Below are 15,075 nucleotides of genomic sequence, written 5' to 3'. Positions count from 1 at the left end.
TGTGCAATGTGCTTCACTATCTATAGATGTCACCACCGTGTGCTTGTGCTACTGTTCTTTTCTTGTCAACGAAGCTGTATAACCGTACCACCTGTGAGAAGGGCCTAAAGCTCAATAAAGAGGTGGAGGATACCTGGACCGCCACCTCTTTGGTCATGCATGACTTTTTCTTGCATTTGAAGTGTATGGCTTGTGTTTGCAATGAAAACAATCAGTCAGCCTTGTGCATTGTGCATCACTGTCAGCAGAGCTCACTGCAGTTTTTACCTGTCAGCAATGTCATGTGCCTGTGCAGTAATTCTTAACCAGGGCATGTAGCCACACCACCACTTGCCATTAGAAAGACACAAAGCCCAATTACATGGGTAAGGTGGCCCACACCTCCAATTTTTGGGATGTGTTACACATATCACATCATAAACTCTTAATTAAGAGCAAGATCAAAGTTTAAGGCCCAGTGGTTCATGAGTTTTTGGTTAAGAGACAGACAATACTTAGCATTTTATACTGTATACAGTATATAGATAGAAAATATGTAAAAAGGGAGTCTTCAGACAAAAAAACACTGCCGCTCATTTCAAGCTACATTAAGCATAAGTGATTGTGCCATAAGTCAGATGGTTTAATGGCCTGGAGGCACCCAAATGCCATACTTAAATACTACTAGGTCTAGTGAGAGCCAGCCTAAGGGAAAGTTGATCTGGATGAAGTATGCTCTTAGGGAAAAGTGTATCTGCACAAGCCACATGAGAATGTCACTCTAGAGGACTTTCTATAGAAGTTTGCAAAAGATGGTTTAGAATTTTCCACATGTGATGAGGTAGGTGTACAACCACAGGGACGTAAAGGTCCTATGTCCAACGGTATACACCTCTCACTGATTTCCCCCAAGAGTCAATAAAGAATCTACAGTTTTCTTCTCTGTTTTTATAAAAGATGGCAACTGTTGCACATGTACATGACTCTTAACTAAATTAAGTGGGCTGAAAGATGGATAGATGGATGGATTGATAGATATGGGCGTTGAGATTGGGGAGTACCCTGTGTTCCTTCTTACAAGATACTACACAAAAATCATTCCATTATAGTCACTAGGAATGTTATGGACAGTCCTTGATGTTCATCCTCCTTTTAACTCATCACAGAATTTTACAACCATTCCAGTTCAGACCTACAGTATGTGTTTATAATTAATGCTATACTCTTCATGTTTTCAGCTTTTTTTTTAAAGCAAGTGGCATAAACTTGGGATTCAGAGTTTGAAACAATTCCTGCTCTCTAAATGAAGGGTTCGTTTCAGGTTTGGTTTTCATTTCTGCAAAACATAACATCTTCAGATCTACTTAGTCCAATTCAGAATGACAGTCTAGTCCAGCACCACGAGGCACAAGACAGGAACCAAATCTGGATATCCAAACAGAGCTCATTCACACATACAGCTACAGCCACATGGGTCCATTTTAGAATTACCAGTTAACGTGACACATTATTGATGATGATAGAATAGAACTGGAGTGCCTGCACAGACACAGAGAGAATGTTCAAACACCACACAAGCAACACCTAGGCATGGGATTCAAACCCAAGATCGGTGAAGCAGCAGCAGTAATGACTGAAGCACTGTCACTTCTAGTAAGGTCAAATTATAAAATGCCTTACATACTTTGTACTTAATCCATGGATTTATTATGTGTGATTTTTTTTTCTAAGATTATGTGGTATTTATAACATATGCAGAATACTGTATAAGCATCTGTAACCACAGAAGTGTATCATAATCCAAATTCATCTTGTTCAGGTGTATACTTCTGAGGAATTTTTTTTCACAATAAATTATTACAATGACCTAATGCTTAGTGAAGACTGCAATGCAAACATTTCCAGTCACAACTGGTGACACAAAATGAGATACCAAATGACATAATGGGCTGAGTGTTACAAGAAATGGTGACACCAAGTGGCATTCCAGTCTGCAAACAATTCCAGTAGCCAAGTGGTTAGTGCTACTGCCCTCAGCTCCTGTCTCTTTGTTTGTAAGAAGAGGACCCCCATTGGTTTTCCTTCCAGCAATGCAACTCCTATACACATCCCACAGACAAGCATGACAGTTCCAAACTGGCCCAGTATGAGTAAGAATTGATTGGCATACATGACAGTGGCTTTCCAGGGTTATCTTGAGCCCACTGCTACTCACCAAAAAAATGGGTGGATGTGTGGACTGCTATAGGAAGGCCCCAGACAGCACTGGAATATTAGACTGCATATAATAAATCCCAGAAATCCAAGTATGTGACCTTCAGGGATGCAGTGACCAAATGGCAGAGTGACATAAAGGGCTGCATCATATTGGATAAAGCCAAAACAATGAGGCCTAGACATAATCATTATACAGGCTGAGTCATTCAGGGATGTCTAGGGATCTCATTAATGATTAGTGAGGCTGCCAGATGCCCATCATCGTCCACTGTCATGTAACAAAGTTCATTTTCCAGGTATGCAATGCTGCACGCCACAAGTGACCTTCTCAGTTCGGTTATTAATTGAGGAAAGTTTGTGGTGTGCCTGCTGAAAGCCTTTTGTCAGATCTTTTGACCACAGTTAGACTTCACCATCCGGTGTCCTCAATTAAACCCCCTCATATGAAAAACAGAACGGCACACTCAGTAAAAATAGACGTTCCTATTTAGAGGACGCAGGTAAACTGGGCCACTGGTTTTCAGTCGTTCATCTGTCTCTGCCTTCCTGCCAGAGGAAAGCAAGATCTCCCCTGGCTGCTCTGAATCCACGCTCTGACACACAAGAAACGACATGAAATGGTGCAGCAAGGTTGGATTGCAGAAATTTATATAAAAATCAAGAGGATGGAGAAAGAATTATCCGACATGGGCAGTACTAAAGTTAATTAGTGCCTCTTAGCAAGTTACACTTAAGAAAAATGTAAGAGACAATCACAGTAGATAATCTTGATGGAGTGCCTGTTGATCTTATGGTGTTTTATTATTTCACTGTCATGGGACTGCAACTTCATTTCTAAAGGATGCAAGAAGCACACACTTTCACGGACAGTTTAGTGAGCCTATTGAATGGAGGCATAGAAATCCACATGAGACCACTGAGAGAGCATGCAAAATCTACACAATGGGAATTCTAGCCATGTTCAGGCTGGTCCTCCAACTTATTTCAGATTTTGAGACAAAAGTCCATTATGCTACCTGGAATGGAGGACAAGAGAAATGTTAAGTAAATGTTTCAGATTGACAACTTGTAACACAATTTTGCCAAAGGCACAAAATGAGGTGAAATGTCAAGAATCTCCAATAAGGGTAGCAGAGAATAAGTCACAGAGTCAACCCCTTCATGAAGTGTAAAAGCAAGAGAGATTGCATTGTTGGATCACAAAAGTAATTTTTCAATCCAACCCCCAACTTTTATGCATTTGCTTATGTTTTTTCTACTCTTCATTTAGTTTTAGGCAAGCCCTGAGCAATGAAAAAGCCACAGACCCCAAGAGTATTTTCCCCTGAGACAATACTGAACATTTATGATATCTGCAGCCTATTTCATTGCCGTGTAATCCTATAGTTAACTCACTTACTTATTGCCGTGAGATCTCGGCCTAGTGGGCAGGTATTCTGCTTGCTTTAGTCAGTCTTTCACAGCAGCGAGTTGGAGATACTGAGAATGGACATGACTGGGCTCTTGGAATGTGTGGATTGCAGTGACAGAAGAATGATTTTATTACATACCACCTATCCCAAAGCATTTTAACTGTCATATGTAACTGGGGTGTGCCAGTTAAACAGCCCACAGAGGGGCACCTAATACCTCAGGGTATGACTTGAATTTGTGACCCTATGGTTTCAAGTCTAGTTTTCAGGCCACTGGAGCAGACAGACTGACAGAATCCTGCTGACTAATCAGACTGGTGATCTCCAGACTCTGCTGGGCAGGAGTGCCAGCTCAAAAGCTTCAAGAGCATTATAGGAGAAATTCATATTTAAGGCAATCTTCCTATTTTGATAGCCTTCAGGCAAGCAGTGATATAAGGAATAGTTTAAAGGGATTGATTTCTGCTGTCAAAAGTATCTTCTATTTAACTGTAATAAAACAAATTTAACTAACAAATACATTTTCTAAACATGCTTATTCAATTTCACAGAGAGCTGGACTCAAAGTGGGAACTAACTTCTGAATAGTAATCAAATTCATGGTGGGACTGAACAACAAACAATTTAATTTGTAAAACAAAAAATATTCTCAAACCCGCTTAATTAAGTTCAGTGTTTAGATGCATGGACCCTATGCTGAATCATGGGCAGTGTGTGTCCATCCTGGCAGCACTGGGCACAAGATAGACGCCAGACCTGGACATGGTGGTAGTCCATTGTAGGGCCCATTCAATATCTTGACATGCATGTTTTTGGAAAAACATTTACAGATACATGGGGAAGAGGTGGAAATTCCACATAGCTAACTGAAACCCAGGACACTTGCTGTGCGAGGCCACATAGCTAACCACTGTGCCAACTTGCTAGCCCTCTTGTAAAATATTAAAACTAAAGGTTAAGAAATTGTACAACATTATTTAAAATTGTTGGTGTTGTTGGAAAAATTAGCAAAAAGCTACATTTCCCCCTGGGGACAAATAAAGTTATATCTATCTATCTATAGAATGAAAATTCATTCTAAATATATAAGAGAATAGTTTAAAAGAAAAGAGACGTGTTTAGAACTTCATAAAAGCTCAAACTTCATAAAATGCACTCTGCTCACACTATGCAACTTTACAAAAAAGATAAAGATAAAGTACTAGAGAGACATGACACTCTATAGAACAGCCACCTTAATGTACATTTTAAACTAATGTCCTTAAAACTCTGATTTATCAAAGGTACATCTTGTACTTGTTATCTTAAAGAAGAAGAAAAAAGTTGTAGTCTACTTCCAGTAAAAGTATGACATGGCACAGAAAGTAAATAGCTATTTCAGGTGAAGGTGATGGAGCCATAGTGGAAAAGCAGTGTTTTTTTGTTTTTTAGAAATGTGTATAAGGAGTAAACATGCTATGGAACCCATCACCCTAAAAATGGATTAAGTGGATTTGAGAATGTTATAGATTAGGAATTGATGACCAGGGACTGGCCTTCTGAGTACTGAAAGTATTCACTACGATTTAATATTTACACAAAATAAATACCCACCAACTGAATGACAAGGGTGAAAAAATAAAAATCATTGGCTTTAAGGTATTCATCGGCCTCTGATAAGGAAAAAAAGCTTCTAAAGGCATCTCTTTCTCTTCTCTACTAAACTCTGCAAGTTAGACATATAATGTAAGAAAGAAAGAAAGAAAGAAAGAAAGAAAGAGAGAAAGAGAGAAAGAGAGAAAGAAAGAAAGAAAGAAAGAAAGAAAGAAAGAAAGAAAGAAAGAAAGAAAGAAAGAAAGAAAGAAAGAAAGAAAGAGTTCAAACATGATGCAAAATATAATTGTTTAAACACAAAAGAAGCCATGAGTGTTGAAGATTGTAGGAAAAAGCAAGATTTTCTTAAAGTAAAGATAATTGAAACTGGAAGATAAAATTAAACCCTCATGTCAATTAGATAAGTAAGACCTTGTGCAGACTGCTGCTACTCTCCAGTAACTCAGGCTTCGGGGTTTATACCACTTTTAGACTACTGAAATTGCTCCCTCACCCTTCAATATTCTGTAATCACAACTAAGCAGATCTAACAGAAGACAGAATGATGCAGGATCAAAAAGACCCCACCGTAGATGTTGGTAAATAAACAGTGAATTGAGCAGCTTTTTAACTTATTGGTCACTCAGACAGCCAATGTTTGCAACAGGAACTGTAACAGAGAAGAAATGCCATGAAAGCGTGCTTACTGTTTCACCACATTTACATTTTATTAAGTTGTGGGTCATTTTTAACTTAACAGCTTCAGAACAATTTTCAGTCTCTTGATTTGTGTATAATACAGTTTACACTTTTACCATTCATCTGAGTATCAATTCTCTAAACTCTATATTATTAACCAATTATAGGAATCTGAAGCCTATCCCAATAGCAAATGACAAAAGGCAGGAACCAGCAACAGAAGAGATACCATCCTACTGCAGGGCATACGCACATGCAAACTCACAATTACTTATACCGGGCCAGAAAAGATTCCCTAATTAAGTCAGCATTCATGTCTTTGATGAGGAAGAAAACCCATGAAGACACAAGGAGAAAATGTATACGCCATGCAGAAACTGACCACTTCACAATTTAAGCCCAGTGCTGTAGAGTTGAAAGGCCACAGTGCTTAACACCAATATGTTAGCTCCTTATATTTTTACTGTTACCATAATATCCATGTCCTTTAGGTAATTTAATATCCTTTCACCTGTGTCCTTTTACTTGTACATGTATATGTGAAAGGTGGTTGAGAATGAAAAAATGAGTAGTAACAATGTGTGTGTTTATGTTCTATAACCATGTTTGTATGTATATATATATATATATATATATATATATATATATATATATATATATATATATATACATACACAAACATATATATAAAACATATATTTTACATATACAGTTATATGTGTATATATATACATATATATGCACACACATATATACTGTATACATATACAGTTTATATATATATAATATATATTGTACATACATACATACATACATGCATACATACATACATACATACATACACACACAAACATATACCAGATATACATTCTTTAAAAGAGCTCCATATATATTACATTAGTAGCATTAAAATATATGCACACTTTGCTTGGTCTGGTAAGGGTCACAATATTATGTGTTTATATGAGGTCACTGATTTTACTTGTGCTTTGATGCTTTGATCAATTATATTAGAATGACATATTCTATTTACAGTGTTCTACAGTATATCCCAGCAAGAATTGTGCAAGACACAAACCAGGTTGGATGGGAACCAGACAAGTCAATCAAAGGGCACAAGCACTGTTCAAGTCAATTTGAGCTTCCAACTAGCTTATCATTACAAGATACCGACTAAAAATGGGAACATACAAACCTAAAAGGGAATTATCAAGGTTCAAGCGCAAAAAGCCAGCACCACCATGTTGACTATAATTATAACATTAAAGATAATAATAATAATAATATTCTCAAAAATCTGATGTTACATTTAAGACCTTTATGAACGATCTGTAAACAGGAACGGTTAAATTGTTCCGTTTGCGTTTACTATAAAGAACTGCCAACAAATACATACTATTTCAGGAGCGTCCTGGTAAAAGTGAATATTCAGCTTGTCGGCATTTGCTCTTTTCTATATTGAGTCCGTATCATCACGATAATATGTGCTAATATTGACAAATGTATTAATATTTTACATTTGCAGCCCCACCAGGTAACATCACTTGCATAAAGTAACTCTTGGTTGCGGTCGTGGACTGGGTCAGATCGGTTAGGGCCACATCACTTCAACAGATCATATACACTGTTACCGTTTAAACTTAATTGAATTTTTTTTGAAATTCCTTCTTTATCGCTACTATGTTGGAATCTATCCCTGGTGCTGAACAAACCCTGCTAAACCTCATGGCCACTCACTTAAAAAAAATAAAATAACTCTTAGGTAATGCACTGTAAAATGCAGTAAAAGCAATCTACTACGATAAGGAGGACTATTCAAATCATATTATTAAATTAAAATAAGCAATGGTTCTCGCTGAATTCTGTTCGTAAGAGTGCTATCAAATTGGCATTTTGTACAGTTGCATCATATATAAATATATACACACACACACACGCACACACACACACACACACAGAATACTGTATATACTTTATATAAATAAAATAATCTTAGAGATTTATTATGCACAGTAACGTCTTTAAGGAAGAAAGTATCAATGAATGTAGTACAGGCGTATGCTTTAGTACTCCATAATTAACATCCACTTTCAATCAGCCAAATTTACGGTAGTATTGAGCCAAGCGTTACTGGCCTGGTAAGGCGGTCTCCAGGGAATATGCACGCTGCTGTCTTTTACGTGAATATTTTCTTTAACGTTTGTGAGAAGTGCCCCAATGTACGGTTTCGATATTTTTGCATAGTTTTGACAAGTTCCAAGTGGTTACTGCAGTTCAGCTTTTGATTTATCCTTCTGCATTACGACATTATGCACACGTAATACATTTATAATGCTATTCCCTTGTTAAATGTTCTCTGACGCGGATTATGCCATTGCTCACTGTCAAATTGTAGATGCGGCCATATGAAATAAAGCCTGATGTATTTAGACGTGTTACTTTTCAGCAACTTAATTTTCTGTTATACAGGTAGGGGTAATTCTGAGACAAAACTAAGTAAACAAAGAGCTACTTTAAAAGTTCGCAACACTTTATAATACACAGGCAATGGCCCAGAAAAAGAGATACACAAACACGCAGGGAGACATTTACACATTAATTTCCGTACCATCCATAAATCCCACCAGTTACCCTCTTTCATTGCACCCCTAAAAGAAAGTACTACTCACCGCTTTGGCTCTTGGACGGTTTCAAGCGTTTTCCACAGAGACACTGCAGCATATGCGCTCCTTTCTTCAGGAAAAGCCTCAGTATCCTCATTGATGTGCGATTTTGTGGAACCCCGGCTAAGTCCAATGTTCAACTAAATACAGGTGTAGGCAACAGAAACATATCCAATTCGGAGCGGCCCGCAAAGTCCGTATGGTTTAATGCAAAAGATTGCCTATTACAGATAGACTGTAAAAGCTCAGCCGTGACATTTTAAGGCTTTTAGGAGAACAACTATTGTACTATGCACACTAGCTACACGCACGCGACCGGCAACAGAGAGCAAGATGAGAAGTACACGACGCCTCACACGTAGTGAGCGGTCGGGGGGGAGAGAGAGAGCACTCATGCATCCATAGAGACCCACGTGCGCGCGCGCATACTCGTTAAAGCCACAGATATTCCAAACACTGACCGAAATGAAAAGACCCGCTTCTTCTCTCTTTCATAACCACACACGCGTTACTTTTGTTGCGTTCACAACCAAAAAAAAAAACCTAAAAGATTATCACCGATCTCTTCATGTCAGCAAACTATAAAAAGCAATTTATTTTTTTTTTTTATCAGAGCTACATGGACATCTTCCGGTCTTATCGCCGAAGCAAGCAGAATCGCTTCTCGGAGCAAATGTAACATGAAATAGTGGCTAACTTCTGGCGATGTATAACTTTAGGCTAGCTTTCATTTCAGAAAACTACGAGCGCTGCGAACATTAAATAATACTGTATAGAAATAAGTCCAAGATGATAGCAGTGGTAGTGCTGCTGCTTTGCAGTAAGGAGACTGTGGAAGATTGTGGGTTCGCTTCACGGTTCCTCCCTGTATGGATAGCACTTTGAGTACTAAGAAAAGAGCTATATAAATGTAATGAATTATTATTATTTATTAAAGCACAAGGTCATATGAGAAAGCGTATTCAACAGGGAACAGGTTAAACACTTCTTGAGAAAGAGATGTAAAAACAGTGTACGGAATTACCAGTTAGTTGCCAAGCACTGCGGTGAAAGTAGCACGCTGGGGACTATCGACTCCCGACTCGATATTGTTTTGGAAAGAAGACAGGAGTAAGAACTAAGGAGGTAATTTGGACTATAGGGTCGGGTAACGTCAAATCATTTTGACGGCTTGTTCTGATATATAGCTTCAGTACAAACTTGAATTTCCACAGAGTAACGGAAGTGGAATGGTGATGGGATCGGCACTGCCCCCTTACGACTGTCGAGCCCACCGTTGAATTACGCGCCTGGCTGCAGTGCATGTGGGGTTGGCACGTTCTCTCCGTTTGAATGTGGAGTTTCCTCCTGGTGCTACGGTTTTCGTAGACACACTGAAAGACTTGCGATTCTAAGCGGACCCTGTGTGCGTGTGTAAGGATTGGAGCCATGTCCAGTGCAGTTTCCGACCCTCCTCAATTCCGAACTGGATAATGTAATGTTACTTAAGGAAGTTGAGGGACATAAAATGTGGTAGAAAAAAACACCTATACATTTTAGGTGATGCAAAAGATAGTCTTTAGAATTAACCATGGCAATGTCCCCAAACACTTACATATGGGGTCGAGGTTTAAATATTCTCCAAGGTAATTCCAGGACATACACTCTTAAAAATAAAGGTGCTGGAGTAGTTCTTCAGAGCTATGTATAGGGGAATCATTTTTGTTTTCCAAATTACCCATCCACATAAAGGTTCCAGAAAAAATCTTTATTTATTTAGATCTACAGGCTACCTAAAGTAAATAACCACAAATAGATAGAAACAGATTTGTGAAATGGTTCATGATTTTAAAAGGACTCTTGTTGCAATACTTCCACTGACTACGTCTGCAGGCTTTCTTAATCTGTTAGTTTCCTGCTAAATAGTCTACCATACATCAAATATTTCAGATCTTTTTTTCTACATACTAGGAAGTTTTTCAAAGCACAAAGAACCAACTTCACATATGCAAAGAACCTTTCCCAGAATGAAATGGTGCCTCTTTGAGGAACCACACAACTCAGTAAAGAACAATGAAGTCCCATTAAAGAACCAGTATTTTTAACAGTGTATCCATCTGTCTTCTGTTTGCCTATTGTGTGCAGTATGGCTCTAGATCGTTATACTCTCAGCCCAGGTACGTATTCAATAATGCTATTTGCAAGGGACCATGTTTACAGAAGACAAAACGCTTTAACAGGTATACATTGATTTATGTCTATTAACTTGATCAATTATTAGAAAAACAAACATTCCACATTTCATTACATGTGAACTTTACCAGCCCATAAATTTGTATACTAACCAACCACACTGGCTATCCTGTGTACTCATACATCTGCTGCATATGACAGAACGATCTCCGCTGTGTATAACTCTGAAAAATGAAAGTAGTGAACACACAAACCCTTACCCATAAGGTCGCACTTTTGGATTGAAGAACTGCCTCTCCCTCTCATTCATTGGTTAAATGTCCTGTCTTTAATTCAAAAAATACATATGCTTTGTACATTGTGAGTATACGTATGGGTGTCTTGACCAGTGGAATAATGCAACACAAATAACGTACGTTTTTTTTATTGGATGTTTTTCACATTGTTTGTTGTTGTCCAACATTGGACACCATTTGGTCCCATTCTGTCAGAAAACTGATTATGTCTTTTCTCCACAAAAACACGGGATTACATTTTTCTCGTCAATCATTACAAACTACATGGGGTAAGCAATGTATAAAAAAATAATTTTTGGGTGGAATATTCCTGTAAGGAAAAGTGGGGCAATGTTCCCCATCTTCCAGTAGATGGCACTGCTGTTCAAAAATTAAATAGTAAACTTGCCAGTATGATTTTATATGTTACTAAAATGGTGACAGCAAATGCAATTTACTCATCATAATCTAATTTTTCCAGTTTCCAATGGTATGCTAAAAGAAACATTATATCTAGAAGGATGTTTCTAATTGCAGTATGTGAAATCATCTGTCCTCCAAGGCTCAGTAACCATCCAGGTGCCCCCTGGGTTTGGCCACAGACCCCCACAGGGCTGGGCTTCCCAGCTCCGAATCCGTGGTCCTTGGTGGAAATCAGGGGGGCTGCCCTCTTGCGCCCAGGGAAGATATTTCCCCTTTCCCGGTCCTTCCCTGATCCAGGCATCCCGGTGGGTCAAGGTATCTGGTCGTCTGCCACAATAGATATCTAATTATATGTGATAATCGCAATCTGATTATTTGGGTGGTTACATACCAGATAACGCTTGTGGTTGGTCAACCAGTCAGTAAACATCTGCCACGGCCTTTCAGTTGCGAGAAGCAGATCATGGATATGTTAAATAGTACCTGACCAATAATACAAAGAGTACATGACATATGTTTCGCCCTACTTGGGGCTCGTCAGATGTATACACAATTACTTCCCTTTTCTGAGATCTAAGCTATATATATATATATATATATATATATATATATATATATATATATATATATATATATATATATATATATATATACAGTAAAGCTTCATTAAATATATATACACACAACATACACACGACTGCTTTATGACAGACAGAGGGTTTTTAAGTAATCAACAGATGTTGGGACAACTGTGAAAATTGTTTGCTTCAACTTGCAAGGCTTAATTTATTTTAATTGCTGCAGAACATCCGTAGGTTGTAACCTACTAGTTGTTCCCTGAAGAAGGGCCATTTGTAATATTCTGAAATTTCCTTTTTTTATTTTTTGCTAACCTAAACTTTAAATTTAAACCTCTGTCAGTTTACAGCTTACTTTTTCACTATTGTAGGTCATTCATTGCATTTCAACATATTAAATCTGAAGCAAAATAGGAAAAGCTGAGGTGGTCTAAATATATATACACAGACACACTGTGGTGTGAAAAGACACCAGAATGACTAAAAAGAAAGAAAGCTTCTGACTTGGCAGCAACAGTGAGGCATTATGCAGGTGTATTATTGTTGGTATAAATGAGCCCCAGTAATGTTTCTTGACACACTTCTGCTAAATAATTCATTGGCTGAAAGTCCTCAGTGTTAGTGTATCAGAATGCAGATGTGCAGCATTGTTCATAATGGCACTCCGTTTTTTTTTAATTCTTTCCTTTGCTATGACCTCCAAGGCGTCCAGAGAGTGTCATATAACTGTGCCTGCCCTTTTAAATAGCTTGTTGATTCGGTGGGCGTTTCTTGAAGTGATATTATCAATTCAACACACCAATAATCTATTCATTGGTTTTGCTGATGTTAACATGTAGACAATTATTTTTGCACCAAGAGAACAACTTTCTCCACCTGAGTCCTATACTGTGTATCATACTCCCTATCGATACTACCAATACTTTGTTAAATGGTGCGACTCAAACCACCTACACCTGAACATCAGCAAAACCAAGGAGCTGGTGGTGGATTTTAGGAGGCCCAGGCCCCTCATGGACCCCATGATCATCACAGGTGACTGTGTGCAGAGGGTACAGACCTATAAATACCTGGGAGTGCAGCTGGATGATAAATTGGACTAGACTGCCAATACTGATGCTCTGTGCAAGAGAGGACAGAGCCGGCTATACTTCCTTAGAAGACTGGTGTCCTTCAACATCTGCAATAAGATGCTGCAGATGTTCTATCAGACAGTTGTGGCGAGCGCACTCTTCTACACGGTGGTGTGCTGGGGAGACAGCATTAAGAAGAAGGACGCCTCACACCTGGACAAACTAGTGAGGAAAGCAGGCTCTATTATAGGCATGGAGCTGGACAGTTTGATATCCGTGGCAGAGCGACGGGCGCTCAGCAGGCTCCTATCAATTATGGAGGATCCACTACATCCACTAAACAGTGTCATCTCCAGACAGAGGAGCAGCTTCACCGACAGACTGCTGTCACTGTCCTGCTCCACTGACAGACTGAGGAGATTGTTCCTCCCCCAAACTATGCGACTCTTCAATTCCACCCGGAGGGGTAAACGTTAACATTATTCAAAGTTATTGTCTGTTTTTACCTGCATTTTTATTACTCTTTAATTTAATATTGGTTTTTTTGTATCCGTATGCTGCTGCTGGAGTATGTGAATTTCCCCTTGGGATTAATAAAGTATCTATCTATCTATCTATCTATCTATCTATCTATCTATCTATCTATCTATCTATCTATCTATCTATCTATCTATCTATCTATCTATCTATCTATCTATCTATCTATCTATCTATCTATCTATCTATCTATCTACCCTTAAGTGTAGAATCACTTGAGAATTTCTGCAAGTGACATGTCCTGATGTTAAAGTCTGAGGTGTTTAAAGTGAAAAGGAAAGGAGACAAGAGTATCCCTTGTGTTGCTCACATCCATATCAGAAACACAGTCCTTGAGTTTCACAATATGCCATCTGCCCAACATTATCCCGAACATCACAGGCTCATCACCTGTATATTTCTAAGCTTACCCTCTCAACAAGGGTGACTGGATGGTTTTGTAGAAATCAGAAAACATAACCCCAGCTTTGCCCAGGTGAGAATGAGTCATTTGGAGTAGTAGTAATGACCATAAATCACAACAATTACTTATGTACAATGCAGTGTAGCAATTTGCACAGTGAACAAAAACTAGAAACTAGACAATATTCATATGTGTTTCTGCTTTTAGTCTATTTGATTTTGATGTGGATGTATCTTTTAATACTATTATTTGGCAATAGAACTGTATGAGAAAATGTTGATAGGGCTTCATTTTGTATGGCTTTATTCAGTTCATATTCCAGCATCACAGGTGCTAAAACATTGTGAAACAAATCGACTCTCCCTCATTTACTCACATGAGGTCTACTAAGGTCCGTTTCCTACTCCCATTTGTATCTTCCATGGCTTTTTTCCTGCCGAAAGCCACATCCACTGCCTGCCCATTCACACTTCTGGTTCCACCTCATACTGATCATTTGATGTTAGAGGCAACACCATTGGCACCTATTTGCACCATCTACATGAATCAATCCAAGCCAGGATCCTTCCCAAGAACACCAATGGTCACATACAAAAGCCAAAGAATATAAGCAGAGTAACAGGTCTTATAAGTTCTGCTCTTTAAGTGCTTTATTATCTCACCCACTCTCTCACACACACACCTTCTGCACGACTTCTTGGGATGGCTCTACTCCTTCTGACAATATTATTCTCCATGGTCCACACAATCCCGCCAGAATTATATTGCCAAAAACAGCAGTGTTTATGACACTCATCAATGTGTACCTTTGAAAACATTTAATCTTTCTGTTAACATGCAGCTGTAATAAATAAGAAACTGGACTGCCAAAAAGTAATTAACTTAAGCCTTGTCTATGTGCTTGATTAATCTGTATCAGGATGAAACCATAACCAGAAATGTTTTTTTTATATATTTACACATGTTCAGTTTTTGTAACATATTGTGTTACCTTGAATCTAGCTGCAAGTATGTCATTCTTGAGAGATCACCTCTTAATTTAGTAATGTTAAAGAGAACTATGTAATTTTAA

The 15,075-nt window shown here is 38.3% G+C and overlaps 1 protein-coding gene across 4 annotated transcripts in view; it reads right to left on the bottom strand.

Moving 5' to 3' along the window:
* fgf12a (fibroblast growth factor 12a) overlaps positions 1–15,075 on the bottom strand; it is a 268,355-nt gene that overhangs the window by 155,990 nt on the left and 97,290 nt on the right. The window contains exon 1 of one of the 4 annotated variants that reach the window (XM_051922256.1): positions 8,549–8,881. The exons of the other annotated variants lie outside the window; for them this stretch is intronic. Coding sequence (XP_051778216.1) covers positions 8,549–8,639 — 91 coding nt within the window. The 5' untranslated portion in view covers positions 8,640–8,881. Of the gene's footprint in view, positions 1–8,548; positions 8,882–15,075 lie in introns of those variants that run through there. 4 annotated transcript variants of the gene reach the window in all.

The sequence above is a fragment of the Erpetoichthys calabaricus genome, chromosome 2, assembly GCF_900747795.2.
Source record: "Erpetoichthys calabaricus chromosome 2, fErpCal1.3, whole genome shotgun sequence".
Lineage (NCBI taxonomy): Eukaryota > Metazoa > Chordata > Cladistia > Polypteriformes > Polypteridae > Erpetoichthys > Erpetoichthys calabaricus.
The sequence above is the reverse complement of the archived record's forward strand: the minus strand, read 5'-3'. Positions and strand labels throughout refer to the sequence as shown.